Source organism: Manis javanica, chromosome 2 (assembly GCF_040802235.1).
Source record: "Manis javanica isolate MJ-LG chromosome 2, MJ_LKY, whole genome shotgun sequence".
In the NCBI taxonomy this organism is placed as follows: Eukaryota; Metazoa; Chordata; class Mammalia; order Pholidota; family Manidae; genus Manis; species Manis javanica.
This window is the reverse complement of record NC_133157.1, coordinates 195,840,782-195,854,275: the sequence shown is the minus strand read 5'-3', so window position 1 is coordinate 195,854,275 and position 13,494 is coordinate 195,840,782. Positions and strand designations below refer to the sequence as shown.

Sequence of the window (13,494 nt, the reverse complement as noted above, 5' to 3'; positions counted from 1 at the left end):
TTATAAGCATTTACTGTCAGTCTCTTTACAGAAGTTTTTTTATCTTTGATTTAGAACAAAATTAATAGAATCATAATTCCAAGATGCAAACAGTAGAAATGTAAAGAGGAAACAGGAAAGGCTAAATGTGTGTACACTTGTTATGGAAGTTGATAGGCAACTGAAGTCAATAACTTCAGGAGACCTAGAACTCCAGATTTTTCCCCCTCAGTTGTGAAATATGATAATTTCAAGATTTTGTCAGAATATAAGAAAAAAGTCAAACCAAACACATTTGCAGTCTGGATTCAGTGTGGTGTCTATCAGTTTCCAAGCCCTGGTTTTAACTCATAACATCATTCCATGCAGAACAAGCTAATTTAAGTTGGAAATATAAAAAAAGAATGAGGAACCTATATATACATGCACACACATACATATAATTGATTCTATATAATTAATGTATAGAATTATTATAATTATTTTATACTACATATATATGTAGACATAGCTAACTGTATTTTGTAGATAAGAGAGGTAGATATTGGATTATTACTGAATGTTAATAGAAGATCTAAACATAAAACAAAGTAAAAAATGCAAAGGATTATTTTTAACATCCAAATTAAATCATTATGAACAAAAACAAAATTATGGATATCGTATGAATTGTAATATTATATGAATATTGTAATCCAAGATTATAATATTAAATGAACAGAGTCAATGAGCAAATTATTCCAAAAACAAAATATAAATGTCTAATAAACATATGAGAAATCTTCAACTTCACTAGTAGGCAAAGAAGAGCAAATTGATACAAGGAGATTTCATTTTTCTTATCAAATGAGAAAGGTAAAATAATCCCAATATTTTATGATGGCAGGGATATTGTATGCTCTATTATTAATTTATTATATATGCCAGTATAAGCTAATACAACTACTGTAGGCAGAAATTTAGCAAAATATTTTGAGGCTTAAAGTTCATAACCTTTGTAAATAAAATTTTGGGGCAAAATTATATGAATTCAGTTTTATTAAAAATTTGTAATATAAACCATTAGAAAAACTACATCATTATTTTAAGTATGATTTCCTCTATGTGATAGATCATTTAGTTTTCTGTTTCTTTATCTTCTGTTTTTTAATGTTCTATGTGAACCTTTAAATCACATGTTTTTAAAAGTTAAATAAAAGTTGTAGGGAATCTTAGTATGGTGTGAGAGTTTAGTTGTCTTTCCAGGTCAGTCACTAATGGTGGCTGTTATAACAGTTAATACATCTCCTAATCTGTGTTGTAAACTATCAGAGCCTCCTGTGGCCATGGTAGGAGTGAACCCTCATCACCACCCTTACTCCAAGTTTTCTCTGGGCTACATCATTCCATCCTGTTAATATCCTCATAATATTTTTTTTCTTTTATCATTTAATAAGCATTACTGCTTTCTATGACAATTTCTAAATAATTCTCCAGTATTTTTGTATTAAGGAATCATTGATATACAGTCACATGAAGGTTTCACATGAGCAACATTGTGGTTACTCCATTCATCCATATTATCAAGTCCCCCCCACACACCCCATTGCAGTCACTGTCCATCAGCATAGTAAGGTGCTATAGTCACTACTTGTCTTCTCTGTGCTATACTGCCTTCCCTGTGACCCCCCGTACATTATGTGTCCTAATCATAATATCCCTTCATCCCCTTCTCCCTCACTCTCCACCACCATCCCCACCCTCTTTCCTTTCGATAACTGCTAGACCCTTCTTGAAATCTGTGAGTATGCTGCTGTTTAGTTCCTTCAGTTTTGCTTTGTTGTTTTACTCCACAAATGAGTGAAGCCATTTGGTACTCGTCTTTCTCCACCTGGCTTATTTCACTGAGCATAATACCCTCTAGCTTCATCCATGTTGTTGAAAATTGTAGGATTTGTTTTCTTCTTATGGCTGAATAATATTCCATTGTGTATATGCACCACCTCTTCTTTATCCATTCATCTTTTGATGGACACTTATTTTGCTTCCATGTCTTGGCTACTGTAAATAATTCTGAGATAAACATACGGATGGATATGTCTTTTTGAATCTGAGATCTTGTTTTCTTTGGGTAAATTCCTAGGAGTGGAATTCCTGGGTCAAATGGTATTCCCTATTGCTTTCCACAATGGTTGACCTAGGACATTCCTACCAACAGAGTAGGAGGGTTCCCCTTTCTCTGCATCCTCTGCAGCATTTGCTGTTCTTAGTCTTTTGGATGTTGGCCATCCTAACTGGTGTGAGGTGACATCTCATTGTGGTTTTTATTTGCATTTCCCTGATAATTAGAGATGTGGAGCATCTTTTCATGTGTCTGTTGGCCATCTGAATTTCTTCTTTGGAGAATTGTCTGTTCATGTCTTCCACCCATTTTTTAATTGGGTTATTTGCTTTTTGGTTGTAGAGGCATCTGAGTCATTTATCTATTTTGGATGTTAGCCCCTTGTTGGATATGTCATTCACAAATATATTCTCCCATACTGTAGGATGCCTTTTTGTTCTACTGATGGTGTCCTTTGCTATACAGAAGCTTTTTAACTTGATTTAGTCCCATTTGTTCATTTTTGCTTTTGTTTCCCTTTCCAGAGGAGATATGTTCAGGATAAAGTTGCTCATGTTTATATTCAAGAGATTTTTGGCCATGTTTTCTTCTAAGAGTTTTATGGTTTCATGACTTACATTCAGGTTTTTTATCCATTTAGAGTTTACTTTTGTGTATGTATTTAGACAGTAATACAGTTTCATTCTCTTGCATGTAGCTGTCCAGTTTTGCTAACACCAGTTGTTGAAGAGGCAGTCATTTCCCCATTGTATATCCATGGTTCCTTTATCGTATATTAATTGGCCATATATGTGTGTGTTTATATCTGGGCTCTCTGTTCTATTCCATTGATCTATGGGTCTTTTCTTGTGCCAGTACCAAATTTTCTTGATTACTGTGGCTTAGTAGTAGAGCTTGAAGTTGGGGAGTATAACCCCCATTTTCCAGTATTTTTGAAGCACAGAAGATAAACTTTACAAAGCACTCTAACACAAACATGATAACTGTCAAAATGAATTGTTATTACTCCAGTGATATCTTTATGCAGATTTGCGCATAGTCATACAAAGTACTAGGAGTCCTTTGTAATATGTGAAAATAACTTTTTTTTCTGTCTTGCACAATAATTAACATTAATATAGTTTTCAAATTGCTAACTGTCATAATTGTAGGATATGGCAAAATGAGATAAACTATTACTTTTGAGCATTTACTATACTATAATTTTCCTATTTTAACAGTTCCGTGCCTCTCTAACTTTACTGCACCAATGGGAACAGTCCTTTCTCCTGATTACCCAGAAGGGTATGGAAATAATTTAAACTGCATCTGGACAATAATCTCTGATCCAGGGAGTCGGATACACCTTTCTTTTAATGACTTTGATCTGGAATCCCAGTTTGACTTCCTTGCTGTTAAAGATGGTGACTCTCCAGACTCCCCGGTTCTTGGAACCTTTACTGGGGCTGAGGTGCCTTCACATCTTACTAGTAATAGTCACATACTGCGATTGGAATTTCAAGCTGACCACTCAATGTCAGGACGTGGTTTTAACATCACTTACAACAGTAAGTTTGTTTTTTCCATATAACATATTTCTATAAAGTAGAGCTAGAAAGGAATCCTGCAAACTGGCTTTTTTGTTCCATAGATAAGGAAACTTGAACAAGGCATGTACATAATTATGCCAGGGACCACCATTTAATCCTTGATTACAACCATATTTTTCTCCCTATTGTGTCATTTTTCATTGATGTGTGTGGCCTAATATTAAAGAAATATGTTTCAAATACTATTATTTTATTAACCAATATATTAGCTTATTCCTTTATGTCTTACAAGAAGAAGCTCAAACGTGTCCTACATTGCTTGCTATGCTCCATTGTTGGTATGGAAGCATGAAAGAAGATAGATCTTCTCTTCAAGATATTCATAAACCAATAGGGGACTTTAAACAACTAATGACAACACAGAGTTGTACTTCCAAGATACAATTAATAAGGCTACAGAAGCATCATAGAGAAGGAAATCATTTAACTTACAGGCAGTAGACCACTGTGCTAACTTAGCAATATCTCTAAGGGGGGAAAATAGTGATTAAGAGTACCAGTTCTAAAGTAAAACTATATAACTTCAAATTTTGGCTCTGCTACATTTTTAGGTTTAAAAACTGATCCTTAGTGTCCTCATCAGTAAATAGTTCCTGAAAGGAGAATATTAGGTGATGCCCATATCTAGCATAGAGTTTATGATACCTAGTAATTGTTCAATAAACAGTAGCTATTATTTAGTTGGCTTTTGAGCTATTACTTTTACATCTTATTTGTGTTTATTTTATTGCTCTAGATTTGAGATTTCTTAGAGGTTACTTAGGTATTGTCTATCACTTATATTCTGTGTATTTCAAGAGGATGAATATTATTTTTCTGAAAAAATGGTATAAATATAGCAAAATGATGAGTCACATAAAGGAGAAAATATCTTAGTATGTACGTTAATATACTTAACATACCAATGCTTCTGTTTACAAATGTTTTACCTGAAGTGATAGAAACTAGTGACTTTTATGTTATTCCTTGAAGCTACCACACTCTCAGCTATTGACCAACTTGATGAATTAATATTTAAGTGTCATGTAACAATAGGATTCTTTAGAAAAAGAATTGCATAACGTAACTCCAATCTTCCCATTCAATGGTGAGCTTTGACAATTAGTAACAAAAAGCAATTATTGTCTTTTCAAAGTGTCACTAGTGGTGAATAATGTCACTAATAAGCTGTCAACATGTAATTGCATATCATTAAAGTTAAATTAGCTGTGACATGTGTCATACAGACATGCTGTATAAAATGGTTGCTTTATCTGAATGTTCTTATAGAAAATATTTCACATATATAAAAATAGATACAAATATGCCCTTATCTATTTATAATTTTAATTTTATCTTAAATTAATGATGTTTTTAACTTTAATGTTCATGACACCTTCAGGGTATTATGCAAATATGCCTCCATATTTCTTGTTGCGTTTCTCCAGTAAATAATTTAATTATTTAATTAAATTTTAATATTTAATGCTTACTACTGAAATTATTTCTTCTCTGAAAAAAAATAGCTAGCAGGCATTATAAAAGGAACAACTTGGCTTAGTCAAATCTAAGTTTTTTAAAAACACAACCCTAAACAATGATTAGAAATATGTATATCTACAAAATGCATTATATATATATTATATTTATTTTAATATTGTTTTTTACTGTTTAACTTAAAAATGAGAATGGGTACTAAAAATTATGTAATTTATGAATAATATCAAAGTGATTATACTGAGAAAATTTAAATAACTGCAAATACTTATCCAGTATGAATGTAATAATATTAAATTTAAATACCTCATAAATATGTTTTATGCATTTAGATTTTTCTGTTTAAGTACTCTTCCATTTATGATGCTAATTTAAGCACTTACCATGCATAGTTGGTCATCCAGATGAATAAAGAAAAATATTTGAAGGGCTCATGTAATCTATAATCTGGAGAGATTCACATGAGCACATTGTCAGTACACCTCCTATTCTTGCTGGGACTGGGTTTATATACACCATAGGAGACACAGGGTTAAGTAAGGTAATAGCCCTGGACTCATGAACTCACATTCTGTTGAGAGACATGAAGCAATAACCCAAGATACAATAGGTTGAGAAAAAAATTAAAAGCCAGATCAGGGGATACATTTTAATCCTATCTCTATGACCTGAAGCAAGCTAATCAACTTTCTTCTGAATCTCACATTACTCTTTAGAATAAATGGCAATTCTTTGTTCATCTGGCTGTTCTAAATGTTAAATGAGAAAATAACATTTGTAAAGCTCTTATTACCAGTGCCTAGAACCTGATAATTGCAAAAGAACTCTCTTCCCTTTTCCTAGATGGCAGAAAGTAGAGGATATATGGAAAACTATAAAGAAATTTTGAGACTTTCATACTAAATGGAAATATTCACCATAATTCTTATAAGGAGACTATCTCTCCATTCCAAACAGTGAATCACAAGAAAAGTTTAAAATAGGATATAGTCAGTGTGCTCTGTATTCATATTAATTGGAAATCTCACTAGCCTATACTAACATTTTTGTACAGAGTAAGCCTAATGATCTCCAGAAATAAGTAAAAATAACTCAATTTTGAAGTGTTGTAATCTTGGAGTGTAACTCATATTTTTAAAAAGATCACACCTATTACACATCACAGGTGAACAGGTATGGTCGGAGGAGAGCTTCCAAATTTTTTTTTTTAATAAATAAAAGTTTTTCCAGAAATAAACATAATCTTCTTAAAAATCAATTTTTCTTATCTCAGTGCACAAAGGTCTCTCTCATACTGCCTGTTTGTGTGTTTTTGTTTGTTTATTGTTCTGAAGCATTTGGGCATAATGAGTGTCCTGATCCTGGAATACCAATCAATGCACGACGGTTTGGGGACAACTTTCAATTAGGAAGTTCAATTTCAGTTATTTGTGAAGAAGGATTTATTAAAACTCAGGGAACAGAAACAATTACATGTATTCTTATGGATGGAAAAGTAATGTGGAGTGGACCAATTCCAAGATGTGGAGGTAAGTGCAATGGTCAATGAACCAAATATGTAACCCTGTAGTCATTATGCACTAGAAACCAAAACAAGAAATTCATTGTTCTACTAGGACTGTAGTAATCTTAAAATATATTTTATAGATATTATCTTAAATTTAAATTATCTATTATCTAAATTATTTTACAATACTATTTATATTGTACATTAGACATACATATTAAAACAAGTTACACTTTTAATTTTTCAGGTGAAAACAGTTCTAGAGAACTTTTAGAAGCTCCCTTTAGAAAGAGTTCTTATTTAAAAGATACATATTAATAAACAGTAAATATTGGCTGTATGTGCAAATTCTCATTATACTTCATAGTTGTAGTTTAGTATACTTCATAGTATCCAGTCATATTTTCTTGATTTTTTAACTATTCATGGTATAAAATTTGATTTTTAAATATGTGTTGACTATTATTAATTATAATAAGCTTATTATAATTCACAGTTGCAAATTATATTGGTAAGAAATGAGGATCATGCTTAAAAATAAAATATATCAAGTGCATATCAGTTTAGAATGTAAAGGAATGTGTGTGGGGGGAGCTTTATTTAGCATTGTCAGAGTAGAAATTAACATTCAGAATTCTACTTTTCTCCTTTCACTCTAAAATATAAGGTTACATGTCTATTTTAAATCAAAAGATATAAAAAAGCTTTTATTAAGAAATAGATGAACTAGAACTATGAAAGACCTTTTAATGGATCACCAAGTAATGATCAGATGATAATTTCTAAATGGTATCTTATTTTCCCTGCTTTCCCAATTTTTCTTCCCATGGACCAAACTAATAATGGAACCTTTGTTTTCTCAATTTCTAGCTGATAAATTGAGAATATTTAATATTTACTTTTCAGAAGTATAGCAGACTTGACTGAATAATACAGCCATTACCTATAAATACCATTTCATTGAATCAAACATTAGCATAATGTCTCAGGATGAAGTAATCCAGGCCATGCAATTGTGTTTTTCTATTAGCTCCTTCAAATAGCAGCTCCCTCCTCTTCTAATGGCTTTCTCATTTGCAATATCAGGGGGCTGACCTAGGAGTTCACTGTTTTTTTGCAAACCTCAGATGTTGTGGGCTCAGTAGAAGTTACCCTGGCAATGTTTTATGACTGTGTTAATTATGTCTAAAAACATAATGAAGTTTAAAAACAATAAAAAGAGAAAAATGGAAAGTAATATTCAGTTTTTTTTTCATACTTTGTTCTTGAGCTCATTCATTCTTTTAATCACAGTTCCTGACCCAGACTTCAGGAATGAGTCAGCAATGCCCACCTCAGCATTTGAAGGAAAAACAAGGAGATGGGATAAAAGTCTGTTTCAGATAGAAGGAATAGGACTAGTTTAGTGTGACTGAGGGAAGAAAGGAGGACAGAGGTGTAAGGGGTTCAGAGCATGACATGCTTTGTCAACAATGCTTAGCAGACTCAGAATTATCTTGTGGCCAGTGAGAAGCCACCTCAGCTTGGAAGTGACATGATGAGCACTCTGCCCTGGGGGTTGTCTACAGTCCCAGGGAGCAAACTCAGAGACCACCTCCAGGTAATTGTTGTATCTCTTCAAATCCTCACTTGCCTAACTTGGGTGTTGGTCTAGGAGCTGCTTGGTGCCTAGCTGCATAGGGATGTGAAAATAATGAGGCTGACACCACCAAGTCATTTTACAAATTGCTGCTTAATTTGAATGAGATTTTTTGCTATGAAAAATGGGTGGTAAACAACCAAAAATATTCAGAACTCTAAGTTGGCACAAGCCATTAGGCCCTCCCAACATCCTAAAATTAATTTCATGAGGTTTCTGAAAGGAAAAGAATATTTTTTTCAGCACGTAAGAGTGCAGCTCCATACAGTTGGCCCTCCTGCCAATTTCTGGATCCAACACCAGGGTGGGAACATCACTAAGGATATGGTTGGAACCAGGGAGGGCAAATTGGAGTGGTCCGAGAGCAGTCTTACCGTGGCCCTTAATGGTTACCTGCCATATCCCAGGCTGTATTTTGAGCTACTTTCCACCCAATAAAGCCAGCTGCTGTCAAATTCTATTTAACTACCTCTGATAAGTTTCATTTCTTAGATACTACTTAGAGTATTAAAGATTTCCCTTAGTTTTGCCTCTGTTCTCCTTAGGTACTGTAACAGAAGCCTGCAACTATCTGAGATAATCTTACTCTTTTCTTTTCTAAACATTTTTTTGTTTTGTTTTGTTTAAATCATTCACCTTCCTCCACCACTTCCAAAACTGCCCACACAGTGACTCCCACTTACATAGAACTATGTCTGCGAGCTGCTCTTCCTACCTTCTTTGTCTGCAGACCTTCAGTATTTTGACTGAAAAGTTTTGCATATTGTTTACTACAGATTACCTTTTAGGTCCCTATCACAACCTCTAATATATGTTTAATATTTTAGTTAAACTTTTTCATCAGCATATTTGACATTTTATATGGATAAGATATATACATGTGTATATGTTCTAATTAATACAAATAACTTTCTACTTATATTTTATTCTCTTCACACAAAACATTCCAAAACCAACTGCATTGTTTAAAGGTGTTTATGTGTATGGATCACTGTGTTATCATTAGAAAGTAGAAACATATTTATTTTAATCAGAATTTATAGAGCAAGAGAAGTCAGCATAAAACGTTTTTATTAAAAAAAAAAATATCCAAGACTTGAACCACTTGAAGATTGACCTCTCCTGACGGGTGCTCTCTGTCACAATTGTCTACAAGTTTAGGCATATTGGCCAGTTAATGAGCCATCCGTGTCAACCAGTCTTCAACCCTAAAAGTGTGGAAAATTTTTGAGAAAAGTGAAAGGAAACTTTTCATCTGCCATAGTCCTTGAATAAGGATTGTCGGGACTGAAAGGGAGAAATGAGATCACAGTGTGTTGCAGTTCTGTGATCCCACAGCTGAATTTAGATTCAGCTTTCTCTACATAGCTTCAATATAATTGTTGAACAGAATTTGGGTGATGCATTTTATTCAGTGACCTGTAGTTCGACACTGAAGCATTAGCTAAAGATAGATTTAAGCTATCTTGTAAAAATTTAAAACTCTTTCTCTAGAATGGGTTGATCAAATTTCCTCATGAAGAATAAGTTTTAGATGCTTTTTAAAGCCTTTTGGTCTTTAAGTTTTGCCAGTGGAAACAGAATGCATTAATTACTGTATCAACAATGAAATCATTTACTTTGAATTGCACAGACTTAGCAGCTTAACTCAATTTTTGGGACAATCAATGACTTCTTCACCCCCGCGTAGACTGTACCCTGACTATAACTGGCTCCATCTGGGGCCAGTCCCTGCATGGTGTCTGCTTCAAAGATACATCCTAAAGCAATGAAGAACAGTGTAGGTGGCCATATCATAGCACTCTGATGAGGTGATTCAGGGATTTTCATGATAAGTCACCCAGAAAGCTTCCTCTTTCTTTTTCCTCACCAAAGTTTCTGGCTCTCAGCAGCTGCAGAACACTTTCTAGCCATGTAGCGCCCTCATGACCAGCTGTCCTCACACCCCTTTGCTGTTCTGTGCTGCACTGCCCAGGCCCTCTGTTGGGCACCTATGAGCCTCCTCACTAAATTCAGCCTCAGGAGGTGCAGTATTCTCATGAGAATCTATCCTTGGAATTCTTTCTTTCCACACATTTCCTTCTCACAATGTGTTCAAAATTCCTTTCTGGGGTTTGAGGGCATGGCCAGGCTCATCCAGATCATTCACAGAGGCTTTTCCACCATCCTAGGTGCTAGGAAATTTGGCAAAGGCTGAAAGGGGCACAGTGTAACTGCATTTAGTTGTATTTCTCTCATCTGTTTGTGTGCGTGTTTTCTCCTGAAACATGGGTACTATGGTGTTGTGCTTTCACTTCTTTTTCTCGAGGGAGAACTAAGCAACTTGATTTCCTTTACCATACCAAGCAATAAAAACTGGGGCTATCCCTGACCCTCAAATCCTGGAATTTTTTCTTACCTGATAAAATCCCAGAGTTTTTCTAGTCATTAGAATTTCCCTTGTGACCAGTACTGCTATATAAAAATAAAGTTTTAAGATACAATATTTGACCCAGTCAGAGAAGTTTTCCTATTGGGCTTGAGAAACCCACTAATCTCTTTCCACACATATTTCTGTCTTTCCAACAGCCAGCTCCAAAAGACTCTAGCATATCTGCCTTATTGTCCATACTCCAAATGACCTGAGCATCATTATTTGGCCTCCTTTCTTCATTGTCTCTTTCCACCACTATTTAGTTTAAAGTCTATTTTGTATGAGGCTTTCTCTTTTAAGTACAGCCATAATTAACTCATTTTTGCTAGCTTTGATTTGCTTCACCAGATTCATGGTACCCTTTATGGTGGGGTTGACTCTGGTTGTTTGGTAAGTTGACTTTAGGTCCAGTCTGCCATGAATTTGTTACAGGTGTTTCTGATCCTCTCATCTGTCCATATCTTTTCCTAGCAGATGTCTTGCTTTTAACCATTTCTAAGAGTTTACCACAGATCCAGAATATGTCATTCCAATATTTGTGCTCAATAAAATTCTTCTGGATATCCACATCCTCCAGTGTGGTGAGGCCTACTCTCACTAGCTGGAGGATTTTGATGGATCTGAGTCTACAAATATCACCTAGTGTCCCATGCTGTAGATAAGAAGGCATAACCTCAAAAGCTTACAGAATTAAGGCAATAACAGAAATGAGTTAGGTAGGCTGAAAAAAACAGGCTACTTTCTAAGGGTAAGGTGTGATTTTTTTACCTAGTCCAAGCTCATGATTCTCTGCCCGACATGCCAATAAATCAAGAGACAAGATATTTGGTCAATGAAAACAACTTTATTCAGAAAGTCAGCTGACCAAGAAGATGGCATTCTCATGTCCTAAATAAGTATCTTCACTCAGGGATGTATCACAAGTTTCTTTTATGCTAGGAGAAGTGGATCAAGAGAGGGAACAGGCTAGGGAGTGACTGATGGCTGCAGACATCTGGAACTCATGAGGTCTGAGGAGAGATGAGGAACACTGTGTCTTTGGTTAGTTGACTTTTGCCAACCTAGGTCTGGTCATGATGTGCATAAAACTCTTTGACAACCATCATTTCCATGCACATTTCCTTATCTCCTGGAGGAGGCAAGCTTCGGGTAAGGGGCTATTTGCAGAAATCTCAAACTCTAAGCAAAACTCCTTTTGATGATCAACAAGCCTACATGCAGGGCTGCAGGGCTGAGCAGCAGCCCTTTCCCATTTTACTTTTTTTCCCTTTGGCCCAAAAGTTAAGGCAGCAAAGGAAACAAATACAATATGAAGGCAGAGGTGCCAACATTTTCACGTGGTTACAGTTTCTCACTTTCTATAGAGACATGGTTGCAGATAAATATTTATCTTTTTAACAACAACAAAACAATAATAATAATAACAATATAAGAATGATATCATTGACAGTTAACACCAGTGTTCCCATTAGCCCATACAGGCCCTTCATGCATATTGGAAAAGGGCATTTCCAAGAGGGAAATGGCTTGGACTAGTGGTCACTAAAGTCACTTTAATTGGAATTCAACAGTGGCAACCATCCCTGGGAAGTGTGCAAGGTCAGTGGAGCAGGTCAAGAGCCACACATCAACCTCTCTTTCCCTTTTGAGAAAGTGCACGATGTCCCAAGAAATTGGGTGTCTTTGGGACTTACGTAAGAACCATTTTTCAGATAATTATTTCATGAAAAAGTGTCTTCAGTTCCTTCTTCCTTCTTGTGAATTTGTATAACACTGCCTAAGTTTGATCCTCTAGCATATAGAATCAAGGTGAATGGAACATCCTATCCTGATTTGTGCATTCTCCTTCAGATTGTCATTTCAATACCAGAGTAGTCTCCACAATGTTCTTTTGGGTTTGCTTTGATATTCTCCTCATGTCTGATTCTTTTCTTTCATTTGGTACAATTTTTCTATTTATTTAGCTGCTAGTGTGACTCAGTTGTGTGGTGCGATTGATTCATTCAGACTCAGGAACTATACCAAATTTATTCAAAAAGCATTAATAAGTAATGGAGAATTGTACTTCTTCTCTAAGAGTTGAGACATGAAAGTTTTACACAGTGCAGTAAACAGAAAGCTTCCAGAATATCTTCATCCTCCTCCCATTAAAAGTAGCTGTTACAAGGGGGCGTGTGAGGTAAAAGTCATCATTATCACCATCATTCTTCTCTCCTGTGCTTACACACACAGCCCTGTCATCACTAAGCTGTTCTCTCCATTCTTTGTTTCCCTTTCTCAAGCCAATCCCTTGCTCACATACATTCAATCCATCTCCTCCATACTCTCTGGTCAACATAAGACCTACTCACTCACCTTGTACTCTGGCCCCAGGAAAGATGAGTTCATCCAATTACAGTTTTCAATTTAAATTCTGTCTTCTTGGAAGCTTGGTAAATATAATTCTCCACCTTATTATAAAAAATTATGCATTAGCTTAAAAAAGAAAGAAGAGAGAGCGAAATCAAGTTTTGACCTATCTTTTCAAGCTACTTTCTGAGTTGCATCTCTACTTTAGAAATGCCTGCTTCTGTATTTGCCAGTAATAAATCAGCCAAATCCTGAAAGAACTTGAAAGAGATACCATGTCATAAGATTTAGAATAAAACTAGAAAGTTCTCTTCTTAGGTGTCAAGCAGTGAGCACTAAGTCATCTGGAGTTTTCTGTTTTAAAAAGGAAGACAGTTGGACATAAATTAAGTCTCCTATCTCTGTTGTAGTCACAGAAAACTGTTCCTCAGTATGAGAATT

The 13,494-nt window shown here is 35.0% G+C and overlaps 1 protein-coding gene across 5 annotated transcripts in view; it reads left to right on the top strand.

The window, feature by feature from the left end:
* CSMD3 (CUB and Sushi multiple domains 3) overlaps positions 1-13,494 on the top strand; it is a 1,174,595-nt gene that overhangs the window by 763,234 nt on the left and 397,867 nt on the right. For all 5 annotated transcript variants that reach the window (XM_073229983.1, XM_073229982.1, XM_073229981.1 and 2 more), the window contains 2 exons: positions 3,301-3,627; positions 6,480-6,674. In XM_073229983.1, coding sequence (XP_073086084.1) covers positions 3,301-3,627; positions 6,480-6,674 — 522 coding nt within the window. The remainder of the gene's footprint in view (positions 1-3,300; positions 3,628-6,479; positions 6,675-13,494) is intronic.